Source organism: Tetrao urogallus, assembly GCF_951394365.1.
Source record: "Tetrao urogallus genome assembly, chromosome: 6".
Lineage (NCBI taxonomy): Eukaryota > Metazoa > Chordata > Aves > Galliformes > Phasianidae > Tetrao > Tetrao urogallus.
In genome coordinates, this window is record NC_136819.1 from 38195596 (window position 1) to 38223550 (window position 27955).

At 51.9% G+C, this 27955-nt stretch overlaps 1 protein-coding gene across 1 annotated transcript in view; it reads right to left on the bottom strand.

Annotated features, from left to right (window-relative positions):
- LTBP2 (latent transforming growth factor beta binding protein 2) overlaps positions 1-13431 on the bottom strand; it is a gene marked incomplete at both ends in the record, with an annotated part of 58915 nt that extends 45484 nt beyond the window's left edge. Inside the window, 3 exons of the mRNA XM_079537888.1 lie at positions 2669-2906; positions 6475-6545; positions 12983-13431. Coding sequence (XP_079394014.1) covers positions 2669-2906; positions 6475-6545; positions 12983-13431 — 758 coding nt within the window. The remainder of the gene's footprint in view (positions 1-2668; positions 2907-6474; positions 6546-12982) is intronic.
- Between the last annotated feature and the right edge of the window lie 14524 nt (positions 13432-27955).

Here is a 27955-nt window from a genome sequence, read left to right on the forward strand (position 1 = left end):
AAGCTAGCCCCACCTCTCAGGGAAGTAGGGAATATTTTGGTCCAAAAATGTTCTGCTTTTCTACTTCTGCCTGAAGACTCCCTTCAGAATGTAGTGAAGGCAGAATCAACGCCGTCTTTGCTCAGAGAGCAGGTCTCTGGGGACAATTCAAGTGTTTTGCTGAGTGTTTATGCAACATCTAATGCAGCATTGTTCTAGTGCATGACTTCAGAGCTTCTGATTGCTACGTCCGTGCAAACAAACACATATTAAGCCAATATATACACAAATAAACAAAAACAGAAAGCAAATTCACTCATGTGAGTGTTGATTTCCTGTCTTGGCACAGCAAGAAGTGGCTTGGAGGTCTATAAGCCCCTACTCTTGTGCAATTCCTCCTTGTTAGCAGTGAGAACATGCAGGGAGGTTGGAGACTGGTTGTTTGTCCTGGATCTAAAAGCCACCCCACAATAGCTGGGACCTCTAACCACCAGTGTCCTCAGTTCACTGGGACACCCAAAAGCTTTTTCTACACTTCCTTATTGATAACCAGACAAGTAAGCCAGCTGTGGTGGGATTACAGTGGGCTCACATGAAGAGTTCAGTGTGCCCTTAGCACAACTCATCATTACCCAGGAGGCGATCAAGGTCTGGAAAGTCTGCTTAAGCTGTTGCTCTCAGATTGATTCAGTTGAGCCCCAATGAAAGTGAACCAGTGTTGGCAGCACCTAAGAACCAATCCTTGTACCTGCAAATCTGAGCAATATCTACCCAGTTCTGAGAAGGCCAATACACCTCTTGTATTTGCTTCTACAGAGCATTTGTACTGAGGAAAGCTGATGCAGAAGCGCATAAAGTACTTCAGCAGTAGCATAGAGATAGATGATGTTGCAACTGCAAGAACTAGGCTCCAAGTTCAGGATGCTCTGAGAGCACAGTTTTATGAGACAGACAAATGATCATTCTGGTAAGTGGCTTCCCCCAGAAGGGGAGTCCATCTCCTTCCTTTCCCTCACTGCTAGCTTTGCAATTCTGTTCACTCCTTCTGGTCCTCGTGCTTTCTCAATAATCCAGTTTAGCCCACTGAACAGGCAGAAAATTATCCTTAATTTTGCTGTGTTAGTGTTTTGCTGGTTTATCGAACTAAGCCAGCTCATGCAGAGGCCAGATTACAGCAGTGGCAGTGCAAAGCAAGCAGTAGGAGGGCACAACTGGGTGCAACAGCAGCAGGAATACCCTTGGCTGCAGGCATTTAGGCAGCATAGCACTCCCTAGGATATCCCTCTTGCATTGCTCCACAGCTAGCCCAGAAGTTGGCTGGAGGGAACACTCAAAAATAACTGGGAACAATCTGTCAAACAGCAGCAAGATTTTTCTGTGTGACAGTTGTATACCGTATGTTACATTGTCCCTGGACAAAACCCAAGCAGCTTAGTAGTACAGGAAAATCCCCAGGGGCTGAAGCTAGGCACACAGATGTGAACCAGTGGCAGAGTGCAGGCAGCCCTCCACTAGTCCACACAGTGCTGCAAAGGACGAATATCCAAAGCTCTCACTGATGTGAGGAATGGGGTGACGTCCTATGGCCTTCATAGGGAATGAAGGAGAAAGGCATGGCAAGATTCTTAACGGCATCCTATTTCTTTGGGATGGTGCCAAGGGATTTAAGGTATAGCAGGCAGCTGGGCATTCAGCTCTCCCAGCCCAGCAATCACTAGGCACTGAGTCTGTCTGGCCAGTAATACTCTGCAGATGCCTGCACGGTTTCGTGCCTCTGCACAGAGTCTGAGGTCATGTTCCTTACTGGGAAAGCCCCAAACAGGTGGTGTATCTGCAAGGGCACCACTCCTCCCCTCCTCTCCAGTCCTCTGCACACAGAGGGGTGGGAAGAGGTCACTGCCAGGAGGACATTCATCAGCCATGAGTGGGATCACAGGCATGTGCTAAGGCTGCCTGCTCACTTGCGCACCTCTCTCAGGAGGAGCTGAGAGAGGCGCACTACCTCTCTCAGGCAGTGATGGAACAGGCTTGGCCACCTCTCCATGCCAAAATCACCTTAGCCTTGCTGAATTTGGTTTCCATTAGACAATCTTTTTGCTTGGGCACCAAGATTTCTGGCTTTGGTTAACAGTGTGAGAGCATCTCATAACCAGCTTGAGACAGCTGGGCTGAAGCCACAGGCTCTTCTTTACACAAAAGAACAGATGATGCTACACCCTGAGCTCAATGTGCTCCTTGCAATATATCTCCTGTACAAACCTCTCCACCAGTAGCTGTGTCTTTGCTTCCACACCTGCTCAGGTACAAAAATGATCCAAGCAACAACAGGGTGACACAAAAGTAGGGAACATCTGACCCAATAATGTCTAGAATCTAGAGAGAATATACCTTTGAGGTGCTACATGTATCTTCATTTTGCTTATACTGGCATTCGACAGCACACCTTGGATCTATGTAACTTCCCATGGATGCTAAATGGACGCTGCCACTTTGGAAAGAGACTTAAGCCCACTCCCCAGCTTGCTACCCCCACTCAGGTTGCTCAAAGGACAAGGTAAGCTGTCAAGCTTCTCGATGCTCATGCCCTGTAGGATTTCATCCCTGTTTGCACCTATGGACTGTGATACCACTCTGGGGACAAGCAGAGTCCCCTTGGGATAACAGCAGTGCACAAGCTGGGGAGACTTACCTGGTGGGTGCATGCCGTGGGACAGATGCTTGAGCCTCTCGTGGGGAGGCATCCCGTTCAGCTGTGCCAGTCCTCCTCCGCAGGAAGCCCGCAGGGGGCTGCAGGGCGATGCTGGGTGGGTGGTACTCTTGCTCAGGGACGACTTCTTCGCACCTGGAGCCCTGGAAGCCCGAGCGACAGGTACAGACATGGGGTCGGCTGCAGGAGCCTTTGTTCTGGCACGGTGGGTCACAAACAGCTGGGGGGGACATAGAAGGGAAGTTAGCAGGACACGGGGCTCCCAGCAGCACGTTTGGTGCTGGGGCCTGGCAGGGGCAGCACAAGTGACGTGACTCTATCTCTGTTCTGTGGGCAGGTGGTCTTCTGATTAATAGGAGAAAGGTTCAGGCATACACTCCTCTGTTTCCACTTCTCCCCTCTGGTCTCAGCAGAACACTTTTCAAGCAACATTCACTTAAGAAAGACAAAAAAATGGGCACCATAGTCTACAGAGAGCATACAGCCTCCAGCGTTGCTGATTGCTCCGGGCAGGAACAGGACCTCAATCCAAACCCAATGGGAGGCAACGACCACAAGAGAAGAAGCTAGCAGACAAAGAGAAGAAAGATAACAGTGCTCCAATGCAGCCTCATAGGAGTGGTTTTTATGCTACCTTTTTGTTTTATTACATTTTGGGGTCTGATTTGAATGGTCCCCCTTCCTGTCCCCTTCAGAACTTGCCAGCTCTCCCTCCACAGCTGATTTTGGAGTCACCATCCCCAAATACCTTCACAGCCATAAGTACTTACAGTTCATTAACTTCATGCCCAAACCACTCTCCAAGCCTGCGTGTGTTCCTAATTACAGCACATCAGCTTCAGTTTGCACCCCAGGAGGAAAGTGCTGTTAATTATAAGCTGGACCCTAACACTTCCCAAGTTAACGGATGCCAAATTGGGTTTATGACTCAGTTAGCAAGAGCCAAGGAACCCAGGTTGCTCAGGTAGGACCAGGTTGGACATTCTGAGCAAGCATAACTTGGAGGCACCGAAAATCAGTGTCTTCCTTACAAGAAGGAAGGAAGGTAAGGGCTGGATGGCAGGAGGTGATGAAACCTTGCAATGCAAGACAAATATTAACCTTCAGCTCCATGGAAACCTTATGGCCAGGTTGCAGTGTGCAGCCAGCACTTCTGCTCAGACCTGTTCCCAAGACTGCCCCAGGTGGCTGCAGAAGGTCTGACATCCAATCACCACCAGGCACAGCTGCTGGGGATCCACGAGCATCTCTCTCTCTCCACAGTTCTGTTCTCACACTGCACTTATTACCAGGAGATACAAATACATATGTGGGAAATGCTGCTTTTCTGGACAACAGGAAGATCTAGAGATCATCTAGAGACTTCCTCTTTGCTTTGTAGCTTCTGAGCTCAAGGGATGCTCAGAGATGATGCTCTCTCCCCATCCATGGAGTTACAAATACTTTCTGGTGAGATGAAAGCTACTCCTTTCTTCTTGCTACAGTCTCATGTAATCATCTGCTCCTGGGGCTGCGGTCTTAGAGAAAGCAAAAGCAAGTGTCTCAGAAACTCTCAATAAAAGATGAGATTTAGAACACTTCTGAAGTATTTTCAGTAACAGCCTTCATTTGTTCAAAAGCATGTAGCAGCTCCCTGGCACATCATGTGTGTGTGCAAGGTCCTTGCAGCAAGATAAGGTTGCAGAGGACAAGTGTGGAGTGGTTTACCAGCCAGGTAAGGCAGGCATGACTGCACAAAGGGACAGACACAAGAATCAACCTTCCATCACCTTGCAGACAAGCCAGGTCTGGAACCAAGCAAAGATATTGCAAGATGGTGTTCAAACTCAGGGTCCCTGCTCCTCTGCACAGGCTCCAGGTCTAGGAGAGTGGTGAAGATTTTCACTGTAAGCTCTCTGGGCTGTTCTTCTGCTCAGTCCCATTTAAATATGAATCAATCTGTTCATCCAGTGAGGCATCCACAGCAAAACCGGGAAGGTGCTGAAGGACTTGTACCACTGGGGTGATTTAGTCCACTTGCTTGTGGAATAGCTTGTTTATTGATGCAAAATAATGTGTAATCTCAGTTCTAACCTAAAGTTCTGACTACCTTAGAAAACCCAGAAAGGACAGACAATTAATACAAGTGAGAGATCTGTGCAAGACGACAGTCAGTTAAATCAATGGCAATGTATGAATCAGAGACTGAAAACATAACTGCAATGAAAACCTGCCTGTGCTCAACAAAACCTACTGTCACGGTACAGAAGACAGATGAAAGGAGAGAGCACGTGAATGTCATCTCCATTTTGCAGAGAAGCCCTAGGTACTCATGCAACCATCCAAGACCATAGCAGACAGCAAAAAACTCTGTATATTCATCAGGTATTTTAACCATGAGCTCATGCGTACAAGATTAGAAAATGGATGAGTTTATTAAGTCCTTCCCAGCATGCCAAATAAAAATGTTTCCTTTAAACTTTAAAATATCCATGGCAAAAAAAAAAGTTCATTCACCAGCCCAGCCAGGACTGCTACCTGGGGAAGCAGCACACACTTCTGAAATAGGTGAATTAATGTTGTGAGTCTGAGCAAGAGCATTCCCCTGCTCTTCAATCTGACTGGTGAAAGATGAGCTGATAGGCATCTGCTAAGCTATCTAAGGAAATCATCCTCCTTAACTCCATCAGCTTACTTTCATTTCACCAGCAAATGCCATCATCCCCAGGTGACATATTTCTCTTTTTTCTCCTCCCAGTCACTGGCTCTCTGAAAATTCCCCACTCCTTACTGCACTTTTTAGTCTTAGTAGCTGGAGCAAACCAAAGGCTGGGAATTCTGCCTGAGGTTTGAACTGTACAGAGGTGCTCCAAGAGTCCCCCCAAAAAAACTGGTGGAAAAGGAAGAACTCACTGTGCTCAGTAGGTATCAGCAGCTGGGTTAAAGTAAGCATTTGGCCCATCCTCCTCCTGCACCCAGGCTCAGTCAGACCCACCAGCGCTGAGGTCCTCCCCACAACCTGAATGCCAATTTCTTCCTTGCTTCACCACACTCAGAGGCTCCCCCCACTGCACTTGCACCCTGCTAACTTCCCTGATATGCACCATACCAAAGAGCATGGGATCAAAAATTACACAACATTACAGTGCAGAAATTAACCAGAACGGGCTGTTCAGCTTGCAGTGGCAGCTGTAAACACAGCCAAGCATCCCCAGCAGAAAAGCCCACGGAGGGAGGCAGCTGGAAACTCGGTGATGTTTACACATCATCGGTCTCCATCCAAGTCTTGACTGAGAATTCGCATCCCCTGTTGGGGTGACACTGTCAGGCCCAATCACGTTGATGGTGTCCTTTTAATTAATACTCAGGAACAGCAGCACCTGAGCAGCCGCTCAGCAGCCTGCATGGCTGTGAGCCCAGATCCACGGCTCCTACAAAAACCCCTAATGAGAGAAAGATGCTGCCATTGCTGGCCTCCCACTCTGTTTACAGACACTGTCTGGCAGCACAGCATGCACTCTACCGTTTGGCTTCTGTGGATGAGGGGGAGAGGGAGAAAGGAGGTGAGTCAGCCCTTGGCCCCTTGCTCCCAAACAGCGATTGCTAATGCAATTATCCCAGCGCAGCCGAAGCACTGTGAGACCCCGCGGCAAACAACGCCGAGCTCCATCCCACCAAACATCTGGGCAGCTGCTGCCACTCGAGCGAGGCCAGATGCTCAGGGAAGTGCTGGGTATGGAGGCTGTTCCCCCTGCCCAGCATGGAGCCTTTCTGGGGATTCTTTCTGGAGCTGCGATGTCTGTACTCACGTTTGATGCAGTGGTTTGTGCCAGGAGCCACAGCCCAACCCGAGCAGCACTGTCTCCCACAGACATTCGGCCTAAACGCAGAGACAAAAGAGAGTGATGAGAAGGGGGATCTGAGGTCTCCGTAGCCAGCACCTCTGAGTCACCCGTCAAATTATTTCCTGCAGCATCTGATATTTCCTTCCAGATGGACCAGCAGCTGAGATCAAAACCCATCGGACAAGGGCTGAGTTGTTTGAGTGCCTGGAAGAGCCCCCCAGGGCTGCATGAATGCAGCAGTGTGCACAGTGCCTTCTGAGCTGGGGCAGCGCTCAGCTCCCAGCGCTGAGAGAAAACATCCTCCTCCTGAGGCCAGCAGCTGCCATTTTTAACAACCTCACGGCACTATATTCTTTTCTGTGACACTGGGGAGTGAATCAGGCCTCATTCCAATCTGGCGGTCTTAGGCTGCCACAGTTGAAGGTAACACATCCTCTCCCATCAGAGTGCTGCAGACCCACTGTGCCAGCAGCCATATCCCTGCGACCATTTGCCTCCACCAATCCTCCAGTGCAAAGCAATTTCTGCCTAATTCCAGCAGGCTCAGATCACTTCCATGGTTGTTAATTCTAACACTTTGACGCAAGAATGTTTTGACTGCCCTTATACAGACAGCATCCTCCCCACAAGCCCTCACTGTCTGCTTTCAGGTGCTAATTGCAGGCCATGTACAGCTGTCAGAGACACCACTGCACCTTACAAAGCTGAAGAAGGCAGCTAACCCTGATTTCTCTGCCACTTCACGTATTGACATGTCCATAAGAGACAGGATAACAAGCTGCAGGTTGCTCTCCAAAAGTATTTACTCACCATGGAGAGAAAGTATAGGGAATGTATAACCTCTGCATGTCCAGGTAGATGGGAAAGTATGATCATCAAAAGATACAAAGTTAGAAACAGTCAGCCTGAGGGCCCTGGAAAGCCTCTGCAAACCAAGTTGGGAGTGTGGTTTATTTCTAATGCTGGACAAGGCAGTTAGGGCTTCTGACAGAATTTACAGGAACCATGGAAACATGCACATTTGTCTTCTAGACTGACTTTCACAGGAACACAGCAGGGTCAGAAGATGATCCCGCTCTGAACAAGCACTCCTGAATACCCACAACATAAGATGGCAGCCTTAGAAGCGCCAGAGCTCCAGGTATGGGGCCAAACAGAGTGGCAAGCAGGTGTGCGAGGATGGCCCTGGTGCTGGCAAAGAAACTCACCTATAGAGATTCAGTCACCTCACATGGGAAGTGGAAGAGGTCTGAGAAGCCACATAATTTGTGAAGTGCTACCCGGTATTTCAGGATCAGTACTTTGCTAACCAGGTAAATTTTACCTAGAAAGTACCCTTTGTGTGTCTTCCTGCAAACAGCATGGGCCAGATTAATTCCTGCATTCACTCGCACCTGTTCTGGCTGGGCAACAGCACTGACTTTCAGCTTTTTGTCTGTGAACCCAGAGATCTATGGATTTCTTCTTTAAGACCTCCCAAGAAAGTATCCAAGCAAACTCTCATTTACAAACTGTACAAGAGCCCACAAAAGGCCTTATGCTTTTTAAAGATGTAAGAATCAATAGAGAAAACCATTCTAGAGCTGTAGCAGGTATCCAGGTCTGCAGAGAGACCACAAGCATCAGCATAAGCACCTTTGCTTTAACTCTCACATCTCGCATTCTTCCCTCAGCATGGCACATACCTTGCCAGCCACATTCCACTAGTCTCTTCAGAGAGCAGAGCCCTTTCTCTTTCTAACTTCAACTTGCTGACATAATCAGAGGTTGCTTCTTCTAGGCATGGTAAGTACCTTCTCCAAAGAAGCTGTTTTGGTTTTGAGTCCCGCTGTAGGTTCTTGATGGAATGAAAGTTCAAGGTTTGTCTAAGTGTCTCACACATATACTCCTGATTGCTCCCAAGCTGAGCCTCCCCTGCCTTCATCACTCTCCTACTGGCTATAGGCAACCACTGCCAACCCCTGAAGAAGGGAAACACGAGCACTGAGGAACGCCCCTCAAGAGAGGACAGCTTGGCACATTAAGAGTGGAGCAATTCTGCAGGGGGCAAAGAGAGCACATGAAGGGGAATATCTCCTCTTTCCACTTTGATGAGGGGACAGCCTCTTTGATGAGGGGACAGGCAAAAGTGGAGGCAGGGAGGACTTCTTAGGCTGGGAGCATAGTGCTGAAAGAAGCAGCATGTGGGGCAAAAATGGAACAGATCTGTTTTCCACTAAGAAAGCCCGAAGACAGCAGTTAGGTGAGCTGGGGCATGTGCAGTAGCACAACAGCTCCGGGGGCTTTGCTGCATGGGACCCAGTGCCAGGCACATCTGGCTCTAGTTACAGCGTTCAGTTGACATCTGCACTGGTTGAATGCCGTGTGGTTTCCCTGCCTCGAAAAGAATGCAGTGCAAGCCCCTGGGGGTCTCAGGAGCACAGCATGTTTACTGTGGTTCTTGGCCAGCTGCACGTGCTGTCACCAGCACCAGGGTAAGCACACAGCTCAGGCATGAGCCACCCCAGGCACACAGGGCTGCTCCCAGACTGAAGAACTACAGGCAGTCCAACATGGTGTCACGACCCCTGGGGGGCTGCTGGCCCATGGGACAGCAATGCACCCTCATTCTGGGCAGCCCATGGGGATGGCTCAGGATATTCTCAGGTGCTGAGACCTGGCTGTCTGTAACACTGGACTGCTACAGGATTCACAGATCATCCTGCAGAGCTGCTCCTAGCCCAGCTCAGTGACACAAGCTTCCTCCACATTAAGAAATATCATGCATGGTGCTCGCTGCACCATTATAACCCATAACATGAGCAAAAGAGCCGCAGTAAGCCAGTCCTTCATAACTCACCTTGCTGCCTCAGCCAGAGGCCACTGCCAGGGTCAGGTCTCCATCACACAAAGTGGTAAGCAAGCACCCAGCACAAGAGAAGCCAGCAAGATTTCACAGTGTTATTTGAAACCTGAGCCATGCAACTGCAATGAGCACTGGGGGAAGGAAAATTAGAAAACAGTAGTAAGATCGTGGCTTCACATAGTTTAAGCATGTGCGCAGCCTTAGTGGTGATCACACAGTGTTTCTGAAGCACTCAGCAGAACCATTTTTTTCAGCATTTGCTTTAAAAGCAATCCATGCCTCATCTTTCAACTCTGCACAGTGCTCTGCTGCCAGAGCCGCTGGCTCCATGCGGGTCATTCACAGCATCCTCACCAAAGGCCAGGGGACTATTAGATCACAAGGTCTGCCTTTATGCTACATGACAGTGAACTCCATCCAGCTGCGTATGAAATATTTGCAGTCAGACCCAATGAAGAACATTAGCAAAAGGCTGCTGGCATCGATGAGCCACCAAAAATGCTCTGCCAAGTCCACATCAGCATTAACTGCCTCGATGCCTGAGCAGTCCTATATACACGCTGCAGAGCGAGCTGATATCCCACAAAGCTGGGGTGAAGGAGGACTGCACAACCACAGGCAGCATCCACAACCCAACAACTGGGGCGCACAAGGCACAAAAAGAAAGCAAGAGGGAGATGAGGTGATGGAATTCTCAGCCTGTCACTCTGGGATTACTTATCAAAAAAGCCCCATATGTCCCCAGATGTGAGGTAGGCAACAAAAGTGAAGGCTTCCCCAGAGTATTCCCCAGTTACTGATCCCCCTCTACTTTTGTATGCATCACTGAGGACTTGTTTTCAAAGAACTGAAGGTATGGGGCAGGGGAACAAAGAAGGCCACATCATAGGGGACACAATGGTGTGCAGCAGGACCACCAGCTTGAGTAAGGAATACATCCAGCACACTAGTTGGCAAGTGCTAGGGTCATTCCGAGGGCCTGGGAGCTGCCTACCCTGACACTCAGGAGAAAAGGAATTCTATGGACCAGAAGCTGCATGGATGAACCTACAAACACTTTAAACACAGGCCTAAACACATTGAACTGGGAAGCCACCTGCTCCATGGCACTGGGTAGAAATAGCTCATCCACAGCAGCGAGGGGGTTGGTAAATTTCTGCAAGCCAGTCTGGAGGGACTGGGAAACAGGTAGGGAAGGAGGGCACAGCAAAGCAGGCAGAGATGTGTTGTATCTTTTCCCTTGCTCAGTGATAAAGGACAGCAGTTTTCAGCGATACTTGCTGTTGTGCCAGAAGTCACCTCACAATGAACGGGAGAAAGCAACCAAAGGCAGTTCTGGCAAGGTATGCTCACAGGAAAGTGTCAGCAGCTTCTACCTGCAGCACCAACAGCCGTGAGCAGCGCTCCAGACACATCCAAACAGTCCCTGAGCAAGAAACTCAGTTCTGGGTATGCTACTGTCAAACAAAGTGAGAGGACAGCTGTGCAGAGAAGAACATCATGCTAATTAACAGTCAGGTTTTGCAGCCCCAGGACCCAGGCTCACAGTGTGCACAATGACCTGAGTGAGGCCCCCAGAGGTACCAGCAGAAAGCTGTGATTTGGGAACGAGGAAAGGCAACCCACGCACAGCTGGGATTTTAAGCCAAAGAAGTTATATAAATAAACAGCACCAGGGTGTAGCACAGCCTGCAATGCTACCTGAGGAAGGGAAACCGAAGGTCACCATACCAGAGAGTAGAGGGAGTGCAGTGCGAACAGCAGAACAGAAAATATCCCACCTGGCAAAAAAATGAAATCGTGAAATGAAGCTCTTTAGGGGCCCTGAGTTTCCTGGATGGAAACGTGTCCAGTGCAGCAAGGGATGTAGGAAGATGGATGAGGTGGAAGAAGGGAGTCTCACAGAGCGGCTGGAGGCGGCAGCAAGCTCTCGGCGAGCAGTAACGCCATGTGGTTACTCACGGACGGTGACTTCAGCGCAGCTTTCGTGTGAGAAAGCTCCAAAAGCAGCAGGTCACAGAGAAGTTTAAAAAGTGCTGATTTGGACTCCAGAAGAGATGGAAAGCCATTGACAACAAGCCATTAGATGCATGTTCCAGAGTTCACGTTCATGGGGATTGCAGCTCTCCCTCTCAGCTCTCACTTTCCAGAGCAGAGCGCACACGGACAGGGAGTGCAGCACTGAGGCACAGCTCCTCGTCCTCCTGGGCTTAAAGGCCTGTGGCAGCCCTGGGTACACCAGGCAGCTGAATCTCACTGACAACAGGTCAACAGCAATGCCCTCTGCTATGGGATGGATGTTGTTTTCAAGGAGGTTCAGCACCCTTCCGCACAGTGTGAGGCTCAGAGCAGCCCCACGTGCCACTGTGGTCCAGCTGCTGACACTGAGGGCATCACAGGGACCTTGAAAACGCTGCCCAGGGAGACCTGCCACCCCACCACAGGAGGGCTGACAAGAATCAGCCTGCAGGAAGGATAACATCCTCCTGAGCCAAGGACTGGGTCTCCCAAGGAATCATTCCAATACGCTCTCCCTCCAAGAGGCTGGAAAAACAAGGCATAGGTGTGTCAGAAACTGCCACTTACCTGCCATTAGTGATCAAGACTTCATGTATCAAACTTAACAGGGAAGAAAAGCAAGGTTGTGTAGTTGTAAGGGACTACATGAGCACAGGAACATGCAGAAGGTACATGGAGACACCTCTGTCTTAAAAGTTTGCAGTGAGGCAAGCAAGGGAAAAAGAACATCAGGGGTGAAGCTGCCTTTTGCATTCTAGTGAAGATACCTGCCCATATTGGAGAAGAATGTCTGTCCGTGTCAGAGTAAGCCCAGAGCCTGCACACTGTTCATGCACAGAGCCAACACACACGGTCAGTCAGGCCGCCCATGCCAGGGCTCCAGTGGCCTGTACTGTGCTGGCTAGCAGAGATACTCGTGGTGAGGGGCATCAGCCCCAGGGGATCAGAGGGAGATCTGCAGAGCAGGAAGCCTGGGGGTATGTCGGCACCGCACCATGCATCTCGCTGGCTCTCTCCTTCACTGCAGAGCAGCTGTGGCCCTGCCATATGATCTCCTCTCCACCTCCTCAGGGCTGTAGCCAGAGCCTGGAGCTGGAAGCGGCTCTGCCAGGCAACTCATAGAAGCCTCCCGCAGCTGAGCCAGCTGAAGCCATGGGAAGCTGCCGTGTGGAGTGCTTACAAGGGGCCCATTACGGGAGGACGGAGCCAAGAGGCCAGGTACCTGCAGCAAGAGCTGCGGCAGCCAGGCTCCATCCCGCCGAGCCAAGCGAGCCGCCTGCCAAGCACGGGGCACGGCACCCGGAGAGCGGCAGAGCAGCATCCACCGCCCACAGCAGCACACAGCTGCTCAACCCACCGGGGCCAGAACCCCAGACCCAGCGCTCTCACCCACAGCACAGCCCCGCGCGCCGGGCAGCGGGCGCCGCCCCACTCTCGCACCTCGACGCACACAAACGGATCGCCGCACGCGTGGGACGGCCGCAAGGGACCGGCAAAGCGCTGGCAGAGGGCTCCGATGGGTGCGTGGCTCCTCGCCCCTCCCGGAGGGCCGTCCCGCCGCGCCCGAGGAGGGTAGCGGAGAGGCACGAGCGCGCGGCGCACACTTACCCCGCCATCCTCCCTCTGCCGTTCGGCTCCTTCGCCCGCGGCACGACCCGCGCTTTGAGCGCGCTCCTGGGTCGCTGCCGGGAGGGCTGCAGTCCCTGCGCGGGGCCGAGTCCGGGTTCGGGGGGCTGCCTGCGGCCGTCGTTGGGGCTCTCCGCGGGGCCGCGCTGGGGGCGGAGGGCGGCGGGCAGGGCGGCCGGCTCCGGGGGGGCTCTGTGCGGCCGGGGCAGGCCGGGAGCGGTGCCCGTCGCCCCCAGGGGCGCGGCCTGACCCCGCAGCCGGCGGGGCTCGGCGCGGCGGGAGGCGCCGGGCTCCAGCCTCGCCGCCAGGTCCCGCTGGCAGTCGCCGAGTCCCAGCAGGATCGCGAAGGTGAGGGGCAAGACGCTGGCCGCGGCGCCCCGCATGCTGTCAGCCCGCGGGGCGGGCGAGGGCCGGCGGCGCGGGGCGGGCATCCCCCCGGGGGCTGGCGCTCCGGTCCGCCCGACGGAGACGCGCCTCACTGCCCCATCTCCCCGCGGGGCTCCGCCAGCACCTGCTGCCCGTCGGGGCCGGGGATCTGGACGGGGGCTGCCGAGCGGCCCCGCGGAAGGAGGAAGAGCCGGAGGAGCGCGGTCGTCCCGCCGGCGAGCTCCGGCGTTCCGCAGGCGGCTCCGAGCACCTTTGCGCCCGCCTCTGGCACTGCCAGAGCCTGGAGGGGATGGAGGGTTTTATTTTTGGAAACCTCCCCCTTTTGCGTCTTTTTGATGCTGACATCCCCCCTCTCCAGAGGACACGGCTCAGCCCCCCTCCTTAGCAGAGGAGACATTCCAGCAACACCCACTTTGGCAAAGGGAAACAAACTACAACGGAGAAGCCTTAACCCTTGCCTGACCGGGGAAGCCGACGCTCCGCCGGTTCGGGAGCCGCCCTCGTTCCCGCCGCCCCCGCTGCCCGGTCCGCAGCGAGCCGCCGACCTTCGGCGCTGCCGGCAGCACTCGGGGAGCGGCAGCGGCCGCGGCTGCTGCCGTGGGGGCGCGGAGCGGGGATGCGGGCGCCAGAAGGACGCGCCGCCGCCCCCCGACGTCTGGGGCCCTCGGGAGCCGCCGCGTCTCCTCAGTCTCCTGCCTACTGCCCTGGTGGCATCTCCCGGTGCGAAGAGCCTTACTGCCATCGCAGTCTGGTTTCTGTGCTCTCGGACAGCCCCAAACCCTGCTCGGAACTTTACGCATTTACTTGTAGAAAAGGACTCACCTGAAAGCTCCAGGTCCCTCGGCTAAGAGACACCTCCCAGGAGTCGCATCCATCAATAGACGTCAAGCCCTTCCATTTTCCTCCGTGTGGGCACATGGAGGTGGAAAGGTGGCTCCAAGCGGCTGCTTTAAATGCACTGAGAAGGACTGGGCGAAGAGTGAAAGTAGGTAGAAGGAGGTCAGGGTTTGGCCTCATGCTCTGCCACGTCTCTGCTGCTCTCCACTGCCCTTGGCCATCTTGGGCAGGAGCAGGTCCTCCTCGAGGAGCACAGGCTCAGCGTCAGCTGTACACCATGAGGTATTTGGGGTGGGCTCTCCAGGCTGCTTACTGCAGCCCTTGCATGCAAGAAGGGCAGAGAAACACACTGAGTGCACTCAAGCGCACACCAACCCAGACTCATTACACCAAGCTCAGGCAGGTGGAAGGTACAGATCACTGAAGCATCTTGATGCAGAGAGCAGTTCCTGAATGTCTGCAAGAGGACACAAGTATCAGAGTGTGCATGGAGCAGCCCTTTCACTGTACCCTCATGTCTGCCTTCAGGATAGGGACTCTTGGGGCCAGATGTTGCAGCTCAACCACTGGGTTTAGCAGAAAAGTTATGTTAACCCATGAATTTATCTATTCCCCCTTGCCCACCTGATGCACGGAGGAGCTGCAATAAAACACAGACTCACCTCCCATGCTCACCACTCCTCCAGGCCCTCACAGGGCCTGCTGACTGCCCTCTGCATCCTTCCAGCCTTTCCCATTGCAGGTACCCACAGCAAGGCTGAGCAGGTTCAGACTTTGACCTCAGGACTGGCAGCTGTCTGTGTGGGGCAGTGGCATCAGAGCGAGGGACAGTAGGTGCCTTGGCATTTCCTGGATGACATCACCTCTCCATCTACTTGGGCAGAATCTGGCGTAGCTACTGAAAGCTGCAAGCAGTGCCAGATAAGAGCTGAGGCTCAGCTCTTTGTTCTGAGGAAGAGGAATGTCCTTTCCATCCTCACCTAATTACTTTCTTATGCAGCAGTGGAAAGAATGTTTGTGCCTAAACCTGACACAAGAAAATTATCAATACCATAAACAAAGCCATGAACAAAGCTTCTCAAAGCACACTGGCAGTGCTGGAGGCCCTGCGGGAAGCCCTGCAGAGGACTCAGTTGGAGCACCAGTGGGATCCCCCCCCCCAGAGGTACTGGGTCACCCCTGGAAGATGCAGTCCTGGGCTCTGACAGCTGAGGAATGAGGTTTACAAACCAAGCACAGCCTCACCGGCCATCTAGTACCCCACACAGAGCCAGCACAGGGCTTGGCATCCCGTCTCAAATCAGCCTGGTGTCACACTCACAGCCACCCCAGGAGCTGGATGCTGAGCCCTACCCAATCTCCCCATGCAAGCAGGCACTCCTCCAAGGGTGTTCCAGAGCTGTTTGTTCCCAGCAGCACGTGTGCCAATCAGACAGGGAGCAAGGGCAGCCCCGATGCAGGTGAGCCAGGGGCAATGCACAGGTACAGGATTGCCTTGTATTTAGCTCTCCCTGAAAATAAGTCGGAAATTGGGAAGCACAGGGAGCGTGGAGAGCTGCAAGTTGGGCTGCAGCACGCTGCTCAGCGGGGGCTCAGCAGACAAACATGAAATACCTCATTTCTCAGGAACTCACGCAGACAGAGAGCGGCCGATCGAGCGGCTCGCCGCCGAGATCAAACCCATGCCTGGGAAGAGAGATTAGCAGCAGGGGAGGGTGGTGAGTGGAGTTCAACAGCAGAGAGCATTTTGCAGGAGGGCGAGCTGCAGGTGGGCAAAGCAGAAGCACCGCATCCACATCCTTGTACTTCCCTGCACCAGCTCTGGGGTGACTGAGACAGCACCAAAGGAAAGGCCAAGTTCAGATGGAGTTGTGGCACCTCCCTAAGTTCACACTTTCCATGGCTAGCAGCATAACAAGGTGAATGAGGCAGCTTTTGGAGCTAGAGCAGAAAGGAAGAGGCTCACTGGAACCTGGAGAGAAGAGGAGCAAGGATGCACCATGCTACCAGCATAGCCCGTCCTTCCCACCATCACTGTGGTAGAGAAACAGGAGTGCTTGGGCAGCTGAAAATCAAAGTCACAGTGCCTGGTGAAAGAGGCTGAGTGAGAAAAGGTGTCTGTACCCTGGAGGGATGGCTGAGATTCAGTTCTCCTTCAGCCCTCTCAAAGAATACGGAGCAGGGGTCCCACTGTGCCTGGACCCCTTGCACTCTCATTCTTCTACCCTTCATGTCCCCATCACCTCTGCAACACCCCCTTGGCTGGGTAGCACCCGGGAACCATGCTTCCAGGCCAGTTGGCCCGCAGATGTAGCTCCTGGCACCACATCCCTTAGATAAATTAGCTTGTTTTCTTCCTCTTCTGAAGGGTTCACAACCCACATGTGCTTCTTCCTCTGCTGCGAGTGGACCCCTAACGCACTGCAGATGGGACACATTCCATGGATTCAGGAGCTGCCTGAAGCTCGTGGGCTAAGAAGGAGCATTTCCCTGGCTGAAGGCTGAGGTGCAGGAGAAGGCCAGCCAGTCCCCCAGGTTCACAGATCAGGGTGCACAGCCAGTCTTTTGGAGGCACAAGTCACAGCTTCTGAAAAGAGCCACCTCAAGGAACAAAGGCACAGTAGCCCGGAGAGCTGGATGGAGAAACAGCTTCCAGGCAGCAATTCATCTCTGAGGGCACTTCTAGAACCAAGGACATTGAGGAAGCAAGAAAAGCAGTTTCTGGACCTGAAAGCATGGCCAGCAAAGACTCCAGAAACACCACTCCAAGCCTTGACTTTCCCATGAGAGACACAGAGTTCAGTGCTTACACTGACAGGATGCCCAGGGAAGATGTTCACAAAGGACTGACAAGCTGCAAGGCAGGTTTTGGGAACAGCTCTGTCCAGACACTCATGCTGCCCCCTCCAGCCACCTTCATCTGCTCTTGATGGGTCTATCCCTCGGAGCCCCAGGACGCATCCCAGCCTTCTCTTGTGAGGAGAAGGCCAGCACATTGTCAGAAATCAGAACAAAAACTGTCTGGCAGCCCCTAACAGAAAGCCAAGGTTTTCTGGGTTTGTTTCTCCTTTTGTCTAACCATCTCCAAGATGAAGGAGAGAGGCGCAGCAGAACCAAGTGGGTGTCCCACCACTGGGCACTTTGGTGATACTGTTATATGAACATGTGTCCATGTATTACTGAGGGCTGAGACCACATGCTGGAAAGGAGCTTACAGCATGAGAGCAAAACATGCCACTGTGAGGGAGAAGAAATTTGGAGAGCAGGAACAGATGGCAGAACCCAGGGGATACGAGTGAAGAGTGAGGCAGAGAGGAGATTGCTGTGGGCTACTGCTACAGAAAGGCTCTGGTGGAGCTGGCTGCCGAGCACAGCTGGCTCCTTATTTATCCATCACGGTATTTCAACCCTTCAACAACTCTTCAAGAGAAAGAAGAAAAAAAAAAAAAAACAGAGAGAAAACTCAGCTAGAATGTGACTCATGCAGAGCTAGCGTAGCTCAGAGGAACCTGTCCATCTATAATTAATGAAGTCCTGTTTTCATTGATCTGACTGTGGCCTCCCCTCACCACAGGAGGCTGGGGCTGGCTTCTGTGTCTCCTCATAGCTGTGGCTGGAGCTGCATGTGGCAGGGAGAAGACCCTACAGACTGGACAGCCCTGGCCCGAAGCCCATTCCATCATGCCTTCCTCAAAGGAGCGAGGCTGCTCAGGGTGTCCACCCCATGAGGCTTCAAGCAGAGCACACACTCGGTGCCTCTCAGGAAAAGAGAAATGGAAAGAAAGAGTGTGAGGAAGATTTTCCAGGGGCAGGTTGTCACACACTGGACAGCCTGAGGTCAGGTCCGCGGGCCGCTATTCTCAGCAGAAAGCTTGCCTTCATGGCGGCTGGGACCACCCCAGGAACAGTGCTTCCAAGGAGCCCACGACCTGAAAGAAGGAAAAGACAGATCCAAGCAAGGTAACACAACACTGTTGTTGGACAGAAGAAACAAGATAATGCCAGACAGTGATGAAAGAGTTTGTTCTGAGAATATCCTGCCATACGGAACTCTTCTCAACAGCACTGCATTTTCTCAGCACATCAAAAAGACCAGATACAAACAAACAAACAAGCCTGTAATCAAGCTTTGAATTCTACTGAGTGTTTGGGATTAAAGTCATTTAATCTTCTGATTAAATGCTTTTGATTTCAAAGCAGTCTTCCTAAAAAGCTATGACTTTTGTTTTCTTCGAGGTTTTGGTCCTGCTTTACAACATTCCACTGCTAAATGCATAGGGAACTCAGACTAGAAGTCCTTTAGCCCAGCAGATTGATGTGTCAGGAGAAAACTGGTGGCAGCCCTGCAGACCCCAAAATGGAAGGAACCTGGCTGATGTCGCATTTGTATTTTTGCTTGATTACTCTGTCATCCCAAGATGGCACCAAATTTTAGGTGCTTTCCTTCCAGTTTGGGAGCTGGAAGAACTGTGATCTCAGTTTGTTACAATGCTATCATTTCAAGTCAATTTTAAGTGTCTTAATAATAAGTGAATCTTAGAGAGCTGCAAAAGGTGAGAGTGATAAGGTGGCATGTGTTGGCGCTCAAGTAGTCAGTCACCAGGCAATGAGTAGTTCATTTACACTTTACAGTCCCACTGGGTAATTACTGGGATTAGGCTGCGTACCCAGTTTCCCAGCTATGACCTCACAGGCTGGGAATCCAGCTCTCTGCTGACATCAGAGCTGTGAGCGCTGCCCCCACCAGCTGCCCGCTGTCACCCACCCTCACAGAGGTGTGGCACACGCTTGTGGACCCACAGCTGGGTGCGGGCTCTCACCAGAAATAAACTCTCATTCCTCATTGTTTTAGCAAGGAAATAAACGTAGGGCTGGTGCACCCCACAGGTGCTTGCCCATACAGCCAGGGCTGCCTCTCCTAAGCTGGCTCCAGTGCTGCAGATTAGCAGCTGGGGGCTACGGGGACATTGTGGCACAGCCCCCTCTTCCCTCAGTCTGACTCCAGTTGTTATGAACTACGTCTGACCTACAGCTCTCTGCCTCACCTGTCCCTGCCCCGGCATCCATATCCTATATGGCACCAGCCCCTTGGCCCCTGCTCAGCTCAAGCCTCCAGCTGGCTTTGGGGCCACTGCTAGAAACATTATAGCACACCTGTTCTTCAGATGAGGGTTTACAGCCAAGGCGAGCACATCTGGATTGTGAAATAGACGCTTGGAAGTTTATCAACATGTTTCCAAATAGTCTGGGTATGGCAGCGGCTCTGTCTCAGTGCTCTACTGGAGGAAGCAGCTGGCCTGGGTGGATGGTTCAGCACCCTTCTCACGCTCCGCACAGGCCAGGCTGAGCTGCACAAACCCACGTGTCCCTGAAAACCCAAAATGCCTCTTCCTGACAGCACTGCTCCAGGAAGCCATGTCAGTGAGGCTCTCAGAAGGGAGCAGGAAAGGGAAAATTCAGTGCCCTTCCCAACCCCGAGCCTGCTGATGCAGCGCACCCATCCTGGCCCCAGGCCAGCAGCTCCCCAAAGCTCTGTGCTCGTATTGATGGTCATGGGGCTGCTCTCCACTGTGTGTAAGGATGTGCTCCGGCAGCTCTGTCCTGCACCAGGCATGGCCGTCAGCAACCTCCAGGATTCCCAGCAGCATCACACTGCCACTAATGGGTTTGTCAGCACCACGCGGATGTGAGCAGGGATCATGGCCCGCTGCCCTGGGCCACTTCACGTGCACAGCTCTGCTGTTATATGAGTTTCTCAGATGTGCATCGCTCATACCCATGCTCACAACAGACCTCCCACACAAATGCGGAGTAAAACACTGATTTGGTTGTCTTCCCAGCCATCCCTTGCCAACAGAAGCACAGCTAATACTTATGAGCATGAGGGACAAGGGGGCAGGAGGTGCAGAAGACCTGTAAGCTGCTGTAGCAGGAGATCTGCTTGGCTTACGCAGTAGCTGTTGCTTCTGCAAGACCATTGGATGTCCCAGGTCTGAGCTCACAGCAGCTGATGATCAAACCTTCTCCCAGTGGTAAAGCAAGTGACACTAGATACAGATGTACTCCTGAAAACCACTCTTTCCCTGCTGACACCCAACAGCAGCTTGGCTGACAGCAGAATCTGCAGTCTGCACTCACCTCCCATCTGCTGGTCTACCTGCAGGTAAGGCAATGCTCTCATCCTGCAGCACTCACTGCTCTGCTTCCTTCTCTGGACTGCCTCTCCCTGAAGGGGAGACCTCTTCATTTCCCCTGCAGCTGAGCTCTGCACAGATATCTACAGGAACCAATGGCACAAAAGGAGACACTACTTTCAAGATGGACCAGACCTTTACTTCTTTTGCTGTTGACTATGAGCATACCTATTCTTTAGAGGCACCAATTCAAAGTAGTTCCAAGTTCAGAACGCTTCCATGGGAGAGGCTGGGGAGGAACACAAGTGGAAGGGCCAGAGGCAACACCATGCCTGCAGGCACCGTACCTTCCACGACAGTGGTGCAAATGCATTTCTATAGCAATTTGCATTCAATCAAATTCTTCATCCTTATGTATTCACTTTAAGAGTCTGGAGCTGGAGCCACAGATCTCCCAAAAAGGCCTGGAAAGAAATGCATCCTTACTCAGGGGAACTAACTTGAGAGCATCAGCACAGAGAGAGCTGACAACTTCTAAACAGAGCCTGTGATGATGGGGTTGGGGACAGTGCCCCAGGGTGCTGAGACTGGGACCAGAGTTCAGTCTGGCTCTGATACAAGTTTCTTCTTCTGTCTCAGATAAGCACCTAGCTTTGGCCCTCAGTGACAAAATGGACAAGAGACCATCCCACACACACAACTTGTTTGCCCACATCCTTGCTGGGACTTGTGGCACTGGAGTGAGCCAGGTTATATTGAAACAAAGAGCATAGTGCAAGGGAAGAATTCTGAATGAAGGTGAGAGTGGTATGCACAACCAGTTCTTAGGCAAAACAGATGTGTTTAGTTGCACCTACCACTGAGCACATGTACCATTGTCTTGAGCCCATACATGGGCACAGTTTACTGCCAATGATGTCTTCCATGGGACTTGGAGAACCTGCAAAGAATGCACCACAATTCAGGGCAAGAAGTACTGTAAGACACAACAGAGGAGAATGGGTTGGAAAAGAGGAAAATAAATTCATTTGCATCTTGCTAAGAAAATTCATATCTAGATGTACCAGTGGGACCACCTGCCCAGACAGTGTATTTCTGCTGATGGAGGGGTTCATGCAGCTCCACATTTCTCAGTAAGTTGAGCTGGCTACTTCTAAACTTCCAGATCACTGGGTCTTCTGTCTCTTCCTTCTCACTGCAGCATAGATCTGACCTCAGGCCCAACCCCACACTGCTAGGGCAAAAAAGTCTCACTCATTACAGCCAGTGCTTTGTTCACAGCTGAGCCAACCCTTCCTCCCCAGGGAGAGTGCAGCTCTGAGGAGGCAGAGGTCAAGTATGCTCTTCCCATAAGCTGAGGATTTGCCTTTTGCCACTTAATCCAGACAGAGGTTACACAGACAACAAGGAGCTCCTTTGGAGATGGGAACAGCGCTGTCAAGCACTTGAGGCACAAGCAGGTACAATGGGAGACCTGAACACGTGTCCTTCACCACAAACCTTTGGGGCAGCAACAAGAAGGCAGCTAAAAAAACAAAACATCCCCAGATACTTCATTGCTGTTTTGCAAAATAACTTTAATCATTACTACCAGCTGGTCAGGCTTGACACCTGATGCTCATGTGGCTTTGATGCTTAATTCCCACAGGTTGCTTCACAGCTTTTCTCCGCCAGGGAGAACTGGACACAGAACAGCCTCACCAGCACAGTGCCTGGAGGTGGATGTGTTGCAGCAGCTCAGCTCTGTGCCTGTCTGCACAGTGCAGGAGCCTTCCAGCAGCACCGCAGCATGTCTGAGAGCGCTCCTGCTGCCTTAGCCAGCCTCGGCTGTGGCTCTGCACAGTCCAGTGCTCTCTCCCACATTCACAGATTGGTTGGAGGTGGAACAGGATCTCAGAAGATCCAGTCACCTCTGTCCTCAGAGTGGGGTCAGCCAGAGCAGGGTGCTCAGGGCTGTCTCTGGTTGAGTTTTGGACATCTCCATAGATGGGACAACCTTTTGCTGCATGATTCACTCTCATCTAACCTCTAGAACAGGAGGCTACTGGCTTTATGCCCACGGTGGATTTGGCACAACTGGAGGAGATACTGGTACCTCTTTTGGGGATGCTGTACCTACACCATGATTCTATTCAATCTGAAGGCCCACATAACTCCTGGCTCCAGTCGCACCAGAGCTGCACCAGGAAGATGCTGACTCCCAAGTTACATGGCTGTGGTTTATCAATTCACAGAGGCCCAGAGTGAAAAGATGGGGTCTTCCTCCTTCTACTGACTGAGCAAACAGAGTAATAGTGAATCTGGCCCATTCCATTTTCCTCTGTTTCTTGCTTTCTGTTCAAGGTATCTGAATGAGCAGGAGATCTCATTTGGCAGGAAAACTTTCCTCTATCAGAGCTGATTGTCTCCAAGATTGAGGAGGACTAACCCCTATGACTCCTCCATAAACACCCTGACTCCCCCACGGCCATCCCTTCCTCCCTCCTGCTCAGCTTACAGACAGTGCAAACCCACGAGGATCCCAATCCCACACGCCTGTTTTCACTGATCTGTACCATTTTAACTCCTGGTGCTTTTCTGGTTCTAATTATCTCTCTGCAGAGCTGACGACACTTAGACATTTCATTTCCCTGAAGACTTTTTCTGGCACTCAAAGCCTGATTTATGCAGCGCAGCCGTGGACATCCTAATCACCCAGGCTCACCTCTCGCTTGTTAACACCCTGGCTGGCTGAGGACCTGGACACGCCTTTCCCTCCCATCGGCAGATCCAAAGCAGACTGAACCTTTGCCCTCAGTGAAGTCAAAGCATTGGCAGGTCTCTCCTCCTACCCCTTTCCCTCTCATTCATCACTGATCATTAATCACAGCAGCCTCTTTCCGCAGGGGAACTGCCTGGACAGACCCAAACCTGCCCCTGCAGCTGACAAGCAAAATCCCGGGAACAGGCACTGAACAAGGGCAAACCCAGTTAACTGCTGTCAGAAAATGCTACCAGTAGACTCAGCCTGGCCATTAACCCAGCTGCTGAGAGGGCACGGTGAGCTTGGAGCTCCTCCCAGACCCCTGGGGATGCTTCCAGCAGGGGAAACAGCTGCTTCCCTACACTCCCATCTTCTGCTCTTGCTGGAAACCAGTTCAGAAACAACAGTTAGGGGTCTAAACAGCTCTTAACACTTATCACCTCCTTTCCCCAGAGGCAGATCCAAATCCAAAGTATAGCCACGAGACATGCATATCTACTTGCAACACCTCTTCGGAAGAATTAAGGAGTGGCACAATGCAGTACTCAGGACACAATGACAAGTACTTCCATCCAGCCAAAGAAGCCAGAGTCCAACACTGGTTCAGCCTGCAAAATGGTGCGAGAGGTTCAGGCTGGGCATGGTACCAAACATTACAATAGAGCCCCTCTTTATGGCCCCCAGACATTTTTGCATTTGTGAAGGCCTGACAACCTTTCCAAGTTTCTCTCCGCCATCCCACTATTCTTTTTTGGGGCTGTTTCTTGCTCCTTGTCCACACTGCCTGTTTTCAAGCTGTTTTGCAGGAGGCAAGGTCATCTCTCACGAGCAATCAGCATTGCACATAACACAAGGAGGGTGAATTATTTCTGCAAAGCAAATCTTACACCTCTGTGTTGTGCTGGGACACACCTGTCTGAGTCATGTTTTGGGAAGGACTGTTCTCTGTCATAGTCAGCCTCTGCTGCCACCTGAAGAGACAGCACAACAGCACTAAGGGCTGTGACCTGGATACTCCTTAAATTCCCTCTTAGCCCTCTGCAGTGCTCGCATCCATCCAAGCCTGCCAGGAGGAGGAGGGCAGCTGGACAGGCGCCCTGCATGCTAGCTAGGCCTTTGTGTACTGGCCACAGGATTTGCATCTGAAGCTGCTAACAAATGAGGTGAAGGAAAAGTCTGGAACTAGGACCAAGTCTGGTGCTGGTTTGAGTTCCGACTGCAGAGCAGCTGGTGCAGCCTTGTGGGTGATACATGACTCAGCTGTCCTGAACACCCTTGCTGAACTGAAGTTTCCCTTACAGTGAACCAAGTGCCTTATTCCACCTTCCTGACCTCCTGCAGTAATAGGTGAGGAAACGGTCCCTGCATTCCTCCCAGAGCAGGCTCTTTCACAGGGGAGAATCGAGAGATCAACAGCCCAAAGCAAACTCATGGGCTCCAAGACTGCACCAACACAACATCAAGAGCATTAGCATTCCTCAGCTCTTGCTGGGCTGAGCTCCCCATCCTGCTCTGCCTGTGGAGCTGTGGACACCCCCACAGCCTTTATGGGGATCCAGAGGCTGGAGCATGAGGTGCTCAGATGGGTGGGAGGAGGAACGCAGAGGCCGTAGCTCAGGAGGTAAATAAATTGGCTGGTTGAAAATAAATACATGTGGGTATCAGGGCAATTGGTACCATTGGGTCAGGTTCTCCTACCACTGCAGCTTCTACTACTCCTCCTTTTCTCTGCTTTCCCACCATCTGCTGAGGCGACCACAGGGAGAGGAGGTTTGTGAGGGTCACCCTTAGGCCAAGACAGATGGAAAGGCCCTGCTGCAAGCACTTTCCTAGAGCCGGGCCAGACAGCTGCAGTGTGCCCCAGCCCAGCACAGGAAAAGTACCCAGGCTGTGGGAGCTGGCTCACAGCCGCACGCACAGCCCTGAGGCTCTCCTGCAGGACCTGAGCCTGCAGCTGGACACAGAGTGAATTAACAAGCTGCTTATGTCCTTCAGCCGAGTCTTGAACAAACAGATGATGCCAGGAAGTGATCCCTCTCCCTCCTGCAGACTGTCCTTCTGGTCAGAGGTACTTTTCACAGCACTCCCCAGGAGCAGAACCAGCAGCACCTTTGTTTGCTACACAGAGCTCCGGGCTGTCAACTCCCCTGTGCCTTTGAACCAGCTCCAGCCTTCTCAGCACTGCAGGCATCCAGCCTGGCCTGCTGCAGGCCTAATTAATTCCCTTGTTCATTTATGGTCTTCTGTCAATAAAGCAAGTAATTGGTGCACAGAGGCAGCAGCAGCTTCTCATTCCATACATGTGCCCTCATCCTGCTGGCAAGCTTTTCCCTCACCAAGGCTACCTGCAGCCATCTCCAAACAGGCTACATGCATGCACGCACCCACAGGCAGGGACATCAGGACTGATCTGATGCTGCTATACAAAATTCTCTCCCCTTATATCCACCCAAAGTCTATGCAGAGCCTGATGGATCAACTGGGATGTGGTCCCACTGCTCTGTTACCCATTTTTCCCCCTCAGCCCTGGCACCACAGGGATGGGGCTGGGGAGAAGGTGGCAGGACACTTCCATGAGAGATATCTGGGCAGGATTAGCTCAGGGGTCCTGAATCAGAGGCAGCTTCTCAGCCTTCAGAAGCCTCCCTCGCCCTTGTTCTTTGGCCTTCTAGGGTAGGGGGAAGGGATCCCAATGAACACGTTTGTGCTGTTTGCCTTAATAGGGTGTTGTATAACATAGGGGGAAATGACTGTGCTGGGAACCCCAGCTGAGAACAGAGACTTTAATCCTGCTGCCCAGGGAAAACTTGGAAAAAATAGTTCCATCTGTTCCATTGCATTAGGCTTGTGGCTCAGAGGCTGACAGCTGACCCTGGTTGCTCACTATGCTAGGGTACAGCCCCTGTCAAACATTGCCAGGGCAAGTGACCATGACTGATGGGAAGGGCAAAAGACAGCCAGAAAAGCTGGTGAGAGAACCCTCCCAGTGCAAGTGACTGGAGAAGGGATACAGTCAAGCTAGACAGGATCAGTACAGTTGGTCTTCCCCAGGGTCACACCAGCACACAGGGCAGTGAAGAAGCAACACAGGAAGAGAATAAGACAGGGGATGAAATGCAGGGGGAGAGGTAAAGGTGTGGAGGATGCTGCAGGCGGCCTTTCCCCAAGGAGAGGGGGTTCTAGAAAGCTGTTAACAGCCAGTTCTGTGAAGAAGCTGCCTATCTGTTCCCTAATCAAGTGTTAAATTAGCTCAATCCTAATTATCTTGAGAGCTATGACAGGGCTAAAGCGGATTCTGCCTTCCTCTTCCTGCCTAGAGCCACCAGCTGCCAAACACTCCTCCAGGTTTGCATCCTGCACCAGGCTGTGAGGAAGGTGAGAGGAAATGGAGAAAGCTTCGTTAACCCCTGTCAGAGGCAGGGTGTGGGCTATAACAGGAATATTTGCTTTAAATCTCATTTAGCCATGGCTGGTTTTGTTACCCATATCCCTGTTACACTCTAATCCTCCCCTGTGGGGGACAAGGAGAAACATTTCCCTATCCTTGGTCCATCCATGGAGCAGACAGCTCTGCTTGCTTATGTGCTCGCTGCTTTGCAGTCCCTGCTGGCTGTCACTTTGCCCCTGTTTGACAAGGGACCCAGTGGAGCTGCACATTTCTTCTGCACCTCTCCTCTTTTATAAACTTTTCCTTCAAAACTTCAGTCTGTAGCAGAATGCAGACTTCTTTCCAATCCCTCATGCACTCCCAAGCCTCCAGCACCTGAAGAGCAAAGATGAGCGTGCAGTTGAGAAATGCAGACTGACTCTGTAGAGAAGCTGGCAATGCCTGCAGTTAATAGAAAAGTCCATTTAATTATAGCAGGCCCTAAAAAGAGAACATCAGCTCTCTGTGCTCAACTACACTTTGCCGGTCCACACGTTAAAATTCCCTTTCCACTCTCAAAGTGACGACTAATCTGTGTCTCACATCCCAAGGGAACACATCTGATCTGGTTTGCATTACTGCTGTTGTTTGTTCCTATCGAGCACATTATTCTTACTGAGCTATTTGTCCTGAGCCTCCCGAGAGCGTGCTGCAGGTTAACGTACACATGTAAATTCAACTTCCTCTCATGCATTTTTAATGCATTGCCTGCTGGAAAACAACAGGGCGAGTGGAAGGAGTGCAACAGGGACTTGTGCTGAGCAAGGGGATGCTTCCTGGATGCTAACTTCTCACACACTCCAATTTGAGGGTTAGAAACAGAGAAAGAAAATTATAAAGAAAACGGAGAAAACAAACAAACAAACAAAAAAAGTGAGAGAAAAAAGAAATTAAAAAAAAAAAAATGGGAGAGAGAAAAGAAGGAGTACCCCAACATGCAGGAGATCCGAAGCCAGCCTCAGCCCCTGGTCCCGCCAGGCTCCAGCTAGCCGTCGGCCCCCCCCTGGTGGCCACGCCGCTGCACCAACCTCTTGCTGAATAGACACAAAGGTGACATTTCTGTACTGTAATTTTTAGTTTCAGCAACTGATAATAGCACAGGGCATGTTATTCCCGAGGCCCAGGAGTGGGAAGGTTGCATATCGCTCCTTTAAGTACAGGCAAAAGGGAAGGACGCTGCCAGTTCTTCCTAAGCAAGGATCTGGAGCTGCTCCACACCAGCTGTGAGGGTTTCCACAAACCTGAGCCAGCCCCTAACCAGCAAAGTGCCTCTCCAGACACAGCCGAACCTCTCAAAGCTGGTTTCATCCTCCAAGAGAACTGGAGAGAGTTGTGCTTCCTTGTACTTCTTTATCTGCTGCAGTTAAGTGGCTGTGCTGAAATTCAAGGCAGCCCCACGCTTCAGCTACTGCAGCACGAGAGCCCTA